General features: G+C 36.8%; 1 protein-coding gene and 1 non-coding gene across 7 annotated transcripts in view; both read left to right on the top strand.

The window, feature by feature from the left end:
* LYST (lysosomal trafficking regulator) overlaps positions 1-9503 on the top strand; it is a 179313-nt gene that overhangs the window by 139240 nt on the left and 30570 nt on the right. For all 6 annotated transcript variants that reach the window (XM_010860102.1, XM_010860104.1, XM_010860103.1 and 3 more), the window contains 3 exons: positions 3702-3768; positions 5111-5267; positions 8358-8498. In XM_010860102.1, the coding sequence (XP_010858404.1) occupies positions 3702-3768; positions 5111-5267; positions 8358-8498 (365 nt within the window). The remainder of the gene's footprint in view (positions 1-3701; positions 3769-5110; positions 5268-8357; positions 8499-9503) is intronic.
* On the top strand, positions 5427-5499 carry TRNAR-CCU. The gene has a single exon. It is a non-coding gene; the product is annotated as a tRNA-Arg (tRNA).

Raw genomic sequence — 9503 nt, 5'->3', positions numbered from 1 at the left:
TGATATTTGGCAAAACTAATACAATTATGTAAAGTTTAAAAATAAAATAAAATTAGAAAAAAAAAAGAAAGCATCACTACGAACAAAGCTAGTGGAGGTGATGGAATTCCAATTGAGCTATTTCAAATCCTAAAAGATGATGCTGTGAAAGTACTGCACTCAATATGCCAGCAAATTTGGAAAACTCAGCAGTGGCCACAGGACTGGAAAAGGTCAGTTTTCATTCCAGTCCCAAAGAAAGGCAATGCCAAAGAATGCTCAAACTACTGCACAACTGCACTCATCTCACACACTAGCAAAGTAATGCTCAAAATTCTCCGAGCCAGGCTTCAATAGTACATGAATCGTGAACTTCCAGATGTTCAAGCTAGTTTTAGAAAAGGCAGAGGAACCAGAGATCAAATTGCCAACATCCGTTGGATTATCAAAAAAGCAAGAGAGTTCTAGAAAAGCATCTATTTCTGCTTGATTGACTATGCCAAAGCCTTTGACTGTGTGGATCACAATAAACTGTGGAAAATTCTGAAAGAGATGGGAATATCAGACCACCTGACCTGCCTCTTGAGAAATTTGTATGCAGGTCAGGAAGCAACAGTTAGAACTGGACATGGAACTTCAGACTGGTTCCAAATAGGGAAAGGAGTACATCAAGGCTGTATATTGTCACTCTGCTTATTTAACTTCTATGCAGAGTACATCATGAGAAACACTGGGCTGGAGGAAGCATATGCTGGAATCAAGATTGCTGGGAGAAATATCAATAACCTCAGATATGCAGAAGACACCATCCTTATGGCAGAAAGCAAAGAATTAAAGAGCTTCTTGGTGAAAGTGAAAGAGGAGAGTGAAAAAGTTGGCTTAAAGCTCAACATTCAGAAAACTAAGATCATGGCATCTGGTCCCATCATTTCGTTGGCAAATAGATGGGGAAACAGATTTTATTTTGGGGGGCTCCAAAATCACTGCAGATGGTGACTGTAGCCATGAAATTAAAAGACGCTTACTCCTTGGAAGAAAAGTTATGACAAACCTAGACAGCATATTGAAAAGCAGAGACATTACTTTGCCAACAAAGGTCTGTCTAGTCAAGGCTATGGTTTTTCCAGTAGTCCTGTGTGGATGGGAGAGTTGGACTCTAAAGAAAGCTGAGCGCTGAAGAATTGATGCTTTTGAACTGTGGTATTGGAGAAGACTCTTGAGAGTCCCTTGGACTGTAAGGAGATCCAACCAGTCCATCCCTGAAGTGTTCATTGGAAGGACTGATGTTGAAGCTGAAATTCCAATACTTTAGCCACCTGATGCAAAGAACTGACTCATTTGAAAAGACCCTGATGCTGGGAAAGATTGAAGGCAGGAGGAGAAGGGGACAACAGAGGATGAATGGTTGGATGGCATCACCGACTCAATGGACATGAGTTTGGATAAACTCCGGGAGTTGGTGATGGACAGGGAGGCCTGGCATGCTATGGTCCATGGGGTCACAAAGAGTTGGATATGTCTGAGCAACTGAACTGAAGTGTGATCTCACTTATATATGAACTCTAAAAGTGAAAACAAAACACACAAAACAAAAAGCTAATCTCACTGATACAGAGGACAGATTGTAGGTTTCCAGAAGCATTAGGGGGTGGGGGTTGGGAGGAGTTGTGGCAAGATGGGTGAAGGGAGTCAGATGGTACAAACTTCTTGTTATGAAATAAACAAGTTATGGGGATGTGATGTAGAGCATGGTGACTATAGTTAATAATATGCCAAGAGAGTAAATCTTAAAAGTTCTCTAACAGCACAAAAAATTTTAAGTATATATGGTGGCACATGTTTACTAGACTTATTGTGATGATCATTTTGTAATTTTGAATATAGAGATATTGAATCATTATGTTGGATACCTGAAACCAATATAGTGTTATATGTCAATTACACTTCTCTTAGTTTAAAATTCTCTTAGTTTAAAAAAAAGTTGACTGCAAATATACTACTTAGTATATTAGAATATTTTAATTATAACTTCAAGAAATCATATTCAGTTTAATATATTTGTCAATTTAAAAAGAGCAGATGGCACATTATTTCTCTTTTAGACATTTTTATACACTGCTAATATACATTTAAATTTATACACTACTGATATAAAGAGATGCAGTCTTTCGGAAAGACAGTTTGACTGTATATAACCAAAGAACTCTTCAGAAATTGCATACTCTGTTTCAGCAATTTAACTTCTATGACTTTTTTCTTAGGAAATATCTTCTTAGAGTATTTTCTTAGGAAATACTTTAGGATATGTACTTGACCAGAAGGGTTATGCCTGGAAGCGAGCTTCATGAGTGCAGGAGCCAGTTCATTGCTGGTAACAGTGCAAGTAACTGAAATTTAGAATCAACCTAAATGTACAACACTGGGTTTGAGTAAATTGTTCTATATTGTAGTCGTTAAAAATGATACTGTAGAAATATATATTATGGGGGGTTCTTTTTATTTTAAAGTGATATACATACACAAATAAGGAGGAAAACATACCTTTCCAGATATGTTGTAGTGATATATTGTGGTTGATTTTTGGTTTATTCTATTTGCCTCATCAATAACTTCTGATTTTCCATCCATAACAACATTACTTGTGTTCACAAAGAACTATTTATACTCTTTAGAAAAACTTGCATGCCAGGATCATGATTTCTTATATATTGAGTTGTGACTTTTTATCTATTCTATTGATATAAAACTGTTTTTACTTTTTAACAAAGTTTTTAGGATTATGAAAGTTTCAAAAATGAAATTAATGTGTTTTCTAATTGCTAATTTTAGTATCCCTATGAAATAATTTTCCTCCAAAATAGATATATCCACCCTGGCTAAGCAGACCTGGTTTGGCATACTGAAATGTGAGCAAATCTTCATGTTGATCTAGTTGTGGCACCAGATGTTGAAACTCCAGGTGGCTCCATCCCAGTGCCAGACCAGAGGGCACCTCAGCCAGAGGAGCATGTCCATCTTTGTTGGATCTTGTTCTCTTGCTCTTTGATGGGCCACACAGACATGCTGCTTGACTCTGTAGCTTTTAAAAGTGGGGATTCACCCAGTTTTCCTGCCTCCCTGATACAGTGTAAACACCAGCACAGACATACACATGCTTACCCACATTCTCTCCACCATACACATAGTGTCACTCACTATGCATGAATTAGATAAAATGTTTATTTCATACTTGCACTCCAAATCTCAACATAGTCATTGTGAGCATGTGTTGTTTTTTTCAATTTTCACTAACCTAATAGTTACGTAACATCTTCTTATGATCATACTCCTGGCCAAACTGCCCTTCACTCTTCATTGCCTAACTGGGTGTAGGGTCAGGAAATGGGGACAGAAACTTCCAGGGAATCATCTGCCATGGGCAGCATCAGTTACGATTTGAGGAAGTAGAGGAACCAGGGAGAGGAGGGAGAAGCTCTTCTTGGTTACTTTTAAGTCAAAAATTCATAATTCCAATACGCATCTGTTTAAAAACATCCTGTCTTCACAGTTTATGAAATTATAATTGTGAATGGTGACTGTTAGTGGCAAAGCAACATGTGTAAGCACTAAAACAAGGGCCAAGTATCTTGTTGATCACTTATTTACTTGTACACATCTGAGGCAACTTAATTCTGACAGTATTAACCCACTTCCAATGTTTTCCATCATCCCTTCCTTTATAGAAATCTTTCCAAGCCCATAGCTGTGCAGTATAAAGAAAAAGAAGACCGTTATGTGGACACATACAAGGTAGATTCCGTTTTTCCTTGTGTATTTTGATAAGTTAAAACTGGATTTTTGGTTATTGGACTTGTATTTTACCTAATTTTCAATGTATAGTATTGATTTTTCTGTTTCCCACTTCTGTATGCAACTGACAGGCAACTGGAAATCATTATGTGATTTTAAATATTGTTTTCTGTCTTAATTCTCTGAAAACACTTTGCCCCCCAAAATAAATACACTTATTGTTGTATAAATTGGAGGCTCATAATCCATTGTTACGTTCAAATGTATGAAATAATTATATTCCTTATAAAAATCACAAAAATGTCCAGGGACCTGCTGTTTATATTCCCTAGTGTTATATATAATAATATCAATATATTTGTAGTTTACCATAACCCCTTGTTATTCATCTCAGCAAATTGTACACAAGTTTGTTAACAAAAAATACTGGATTTTAAAGTTTAAAATAGAAGTTAATTATCTATTTCCGTGAAATTAATGTTAATGGAATCCTGTTGGAAATTCAAAAAAACTCATTAGGCATATGTTGTATTCTTCACTCAGTATGAAGATAGGAGCAGCTGAAGCAGTTTTCTCATATTCACCATGTTATCTTATATCAAAATTTCAGAAAGATCCCTCCAGGAATCTTATAGCTGTCAATGTTTGATTCTTCTGTAGCTAAAAATGGGGCAGTGCTTATGGAAATCAAAAAGAAATGACTCCAGAAAATTCACTGTCACCTGACTTTATTAGAGACAGAAACTATGGGAGATGAAAATAGTGACAGATATTAAAACTTTGGTTGAGCTTCTTACTTTATGATGGGAAGATAAGAGTAGTTGAAGGATCACCAAATTCTTTTTTATTTCTGTGTAAGTCTACTGCAAAACAGCTATAAAATGTTATATTAAAGAATTTCAATAATGCAATACAGTTTTTACATTTCTCTTGCATTTCCTCTGTGAGAGAAGCATTTCTCTAAAGAACACAGCATTACATTTTGAAGCCCTCTTAAAATGCAGACATCTCTGGTGAAAGTGGCAGTTCTTATTTGTTGATCAGTTTAAACATTATGAGCCATTAGTGGGGACCAGAGGGCTGAGAACCAACCCACTGAGAACAGGTGGGTTTTCTACGAGGGACTAAGAGGGTAAACGTGCAGACAGCCAAATGCTTCTCGAGTGGGCAGCCCTCACTGGGACACCAAGGAGGAGGCCCCCAGACACTCCAGAAGGCTGAGGGCAAGCTATGGAGGATGGCACCTAAGGGGCAGTAGAGAAGGATGGCAAAGAAGATGAGTGAGGCTTCTCCAGCTCTACGTGGAGCTCACTATCACCAATTTGGTCCCCGTGTCCTTCAGTACCTGGAGGAGGAGTACCGCAAAGGAGCCCGGGAAGACGACCCTATGCCCCCGGTGCAGCCCTACCACTACGGCTCCCACTACTCCAACAGCGGCACTGTGCTTCACTTCCTGGTCAGAATGCCTCCTTTCACAAAGATGTTTTTAGCTTATCAAGGTAAGGATGGTTTTCTAACTGCCTCAAAGGTCAGATTGGTCATCAGGGGAAAACCAGTTTGCTGACATCCTGAGGATGTATTAAAACTAATCAAACCATAGGAAAAAGAATTCTGCTTACTTTCTGAACAAAAGTCTCTTTAAGATACCTGCTGGGACTTCCCTGGTGGTCTAGTGGCTAAGACTCTGCACTCCTAATGCAGGAAGCCTGGGTTCGATTCCTGGTCAGGGAACTAACTAGATCCCACATGCCTCAACTAAAAGATTCTGAATACCACAATGAAGATCGAAGATCCCACGTGCAGTCCAATAAATTTAATTTTTTTTTTAAGAGAAACCTGCAGTAAGCCAAATCATCTCGATAATGTCTCAGATTTCAGCCTCAAATTGAACTTTTCTACATTTATAAAAATGCAATTCACTTTTTAAAAGTTAAGATATCATTCACATAGGAAAAACTTTACCCTCCCTTTTAAAGTTATGAATTCACTTTTTTAAAATGTTCAACTGAATGATTTCAGATAACCTGTTATCTTTGGCCCCCAAAGGGGAATTTTAAGTTGTCATCAGTAGGTGGCTATTAGGAGACCTGCACTGCCACCTCCACCATAGTAACCACCTAGGGAGTCATCTTCAGTGGCCGCCCACACACCTGAAGATGGTTTTGAAACCGGTGAATTTATTGCTTTGTGTGCAAGTAGGTTTCTAATGAGAACACTGATTTCTAGTGAGAAGTCCTGTCAGTTTCTCGTGAGTCAGTGGTACTAGCCCTGTAGTTGTTCCTCCTGGAACAGAATCCTTTGTGGAATCATTATCCATTCAATTACTCGACTCTTCTTGAACTTCTTTATATATTTACACTCATATGCATGCAACCTCTTGGGGGAATAAATTTTGTATTCTGTAGACCACTTGGTCTGTGAAAGGGGCTTTCTTGTATTTGTCCCTCTTCTATTTGTCAGTACACAAAACAAATGTTGCATATGACAGCTGTTCAAGTATTTGAATATTACTACCCTGCCTCCTCCTCCTCTCACTCTTGCTTATCCCTAGGCTAATTATCCGTAGTTAAGAGCCTCCTGTATACAAGGCTTGCTGCAAGGAATGCAGAAATAAGTAAGACAGTTTTGTACTTATTTAAGCGATGTTTGCTCTGGTTTCCAAACCTGTCAGTGTTCTGCTCGTCTTTCTGGATGTGTTCTGATTTGTGAATGCTGTTATTAAAAAGTAGCAGTCAGAATAAAAAAGGATATTTCAGGAATTCCCTGGCAGTCCTAGTGGTTAGGACTCCACACTTTCACTGCTGAGGGCACAGATTCAATCCCTGGTCAGGGGGCTAAGATCTGCAAGTCAGGTGGTACGGCCAAAAGAATAATAATAATAAAAATGAAAAACTATTTCAGATGTGGTTTGGGACAATGGCAGTATATAACAGAACTGTTATTGCCTTTCATTTCTTTTCATGTCGTCCAAGAATCTATTAATATAAAACTCTCAATCAACTATTATGCTAGATTTTCTTCACTGTGTATTTAAGAATGATTTTTTAAAAAGACAACAGGGACTAGCTCAGTCCCCATTCTATTCTTCTGATTAATTTAAAATGATTTGTGATGGCATTTTAATTTATTTCTAGACTTCTCCTTTAATCCAGGGTTTCTCACTTTGGCACTGTAGTCATTCGGAGCTAGGTAGTTCTCTGTAATGGAGACTGACCTGTGCACTCTGGGACATTTAGCAGCATCCCTGGCCTTGACCTACTAGATGCCCATGGCATCCCTCACCAGCCATGAGAACCAAAAATGTCCCCCGGGGAGCAAAAGTGCTAAGTTAACAACTGCCACTTGAGTTCACACGTGTTCTAGATTATAGGAATTTGTAGTATTACTTTTTTTAAAAAATTAAGAAACTACAGAGAATTTAAAAATTCAAACAGAAGCCTCAGTGTGTTTCTCCTGTTCCACAGTTCTACGTATTGTGATTCCACCATAGCCTCACAGAATTGCCTTTAATTTTCCTGGATTCCATTTAGATTAATAACTTTTTATCCTGAGTGAGTTAGTGCTTTTTTAAGTGTCCCTCCCTACTTTCTGAGGAAAAAAACCAAAACAAAAAAATTTACAAACCTCATTTCATCCCAGATTTTATTTAGTGCCCAGCCAATTCTAACTGATTCAGCTGAATAGAGGAGAAAGCAGTAAAAGTGATAGAAAACATTGCTTGGCAAAGCAGGTCAGGCTTGGGGAAGATTTAGCATATTTTAAAAAAAATTGTGCCTTGCTTGATGCTGAAATTAGTCTCTGTCTCCAGGTGAAAAAATATGTTCAAATTCCTACAGGTTAGGGGAGTTTTAGATGGTACACATGGTGCCTAAGAAGAATCCACACTGCTGATGTTTTCAAGAGCTGGAGTTTAGATACCATTTCATATTCTAGGCTAGAAAGTCTGTTAACTGTTGACAGAAAAGACAGAATTGAAAGTCAGTCCTTGATAATAGTCTACACAAGGAAAGCTTAAAAGAATAACTATTAGTTTATTTTCATTCATAGGGAATTTTATTTATTTAGCTAAGAGTTAGAACATTTAAAAAGCAGTGCCCTTGTCACCCCAGAAAGAGAAAAGAAAAGAGAGAAGAAAAATAGTTTTACTGATTAGAGGTAAAGGGATAATTCTGCTTCTTGATGGGGTAGAAACTATTTTTACCTACTTGAACTTTAATTTTCCTTCCATATTTATTCATTCAATAAATAAATAATTATCTAGTTCCTAGAATGTGCTTGGTATAGTTGATATCCCAGGTGTCTGCTTTTATGGAACTTTCATTCTTCTTGGGCATATAGATATTTAATATTAATTAAACAAGTTATATAAATGTATCTAGTTATACGTGAAAGCATAATACAGTTTAAAAATAATACAGTCTCAAATTATGTAGAGTAATATTTATTTTCAGGAACACAAATAACCTCTTTTACATTATGAACAAATAAAATCATTTTAATATTTTTGAAGTATTGAAAGTAAATTATAACAAGTTTCAAATGGAATCAAGTCTTTGTGTCTTAAGTGTGTTATTTGTATTTCTTTTTAGATCAAAGTTTTGACATTCCAGACAGAACTTTTCATTCTACGAATACAACTTGGCGCCTCTCATCTTTTGAGTCCATGACTGATGTGAAAGAACTTATCCCAGAGTTTTTCTATCTTCCAGAATTCTTAGTTAACCGTGAAGGTACAGCAATAAATCATTTATAATTTAAATTTCTTAGAGTTTGTACTTACTTTATAATTTTCCAAAAATAAAAATAGCTTTTGTAAGTTCTAAAATTTGAGACCCCAAATAAGAGAAATGCCTTTACTTGGTATATAATTTTATTTCCAAATGAGCTTGAGGATTTTAAATATTAACTATTAAAGCATTTGTAAACATGTGTATTTTAATTTTGTTACAGAAATTGCTTTCTTATTTTCTCTGATTATAAAAGTTGTAATATGCTGATTTCTTTTAAAAGTCATGAATTTATTAAAGAACAATCTAAATTAACCAGATGTCAATGATTTTATGAGTAATGACCAAGTTAGAAGTAAAACACTCTGACTAGAGTTATTGAATAATGAAAAGTGACACTAGAAAATAAAATCAGATTTTCTGTGATGCCAGTGACCAACAGTCTCAGCTAATCATACCTGCTCTTTAATGTAAGATCAGTTAATCCTTTACAAGGTGTCTTTTCTTTCACTACTTAATTTCATATTTTTATGTGACTTTTAGGAATATGTGAAATTGAGAATTATATCTTTAGAGAAGTTAACATGTTGGCCAATTACTTCAGAATTTTTTACTGTATTAACTGGCTTCTCTCAAGTTATTTAGATAATCACTAATAAATCTGTGCTGCTAATTACTTGGAGCATGTTTCATAGTGTTGCCCAAGTAAGGAATGCCTCAGTGAAATATCAACACCTTCAATTTGGGGTACCTGCCTTGTGGTTCCTGCCTCAGTTAGTCTGCTGCTTGTCTCCCTGTCCATGGTTTCTTATATGTATGTTCCCATTATATATGCTGCTGCTGCTGCTGCTGCTGCTAAGTCACTTCAGTCGTGTCCGACTCTTTGCAACCCCATAGACGGCAGCCCACCAGGCTCCCCCGTCCCTGGGATTCTCCAGGCAAGAACACTGGAGTGGGTTGCCATTTCCTTCTCCAATGCATGAAAGTGAGAAGTGAAAGTGAAGTCGC

Source organism: Bison bison, unplaced genomic scaffold, assembly GCF_000754665.1.
Source record: "Bison bison bison isolate TAMUID 2011002044 unplaced genomic scaffold, Bison_UMD1.0 scf7180017864462, whole genome shotgun sequence".
Taxonomy (NCBI): Eukaryota; Metazoa; Chordata; class Mammalia; order Artiodactyla; family Bovidae; genus Bison; species Bison bison.
The sequence above is the reverse complement of the archived record's forward strand: the minus strand, read 5'-3'. Positions and strand labels throughout refer to the sequence as shown.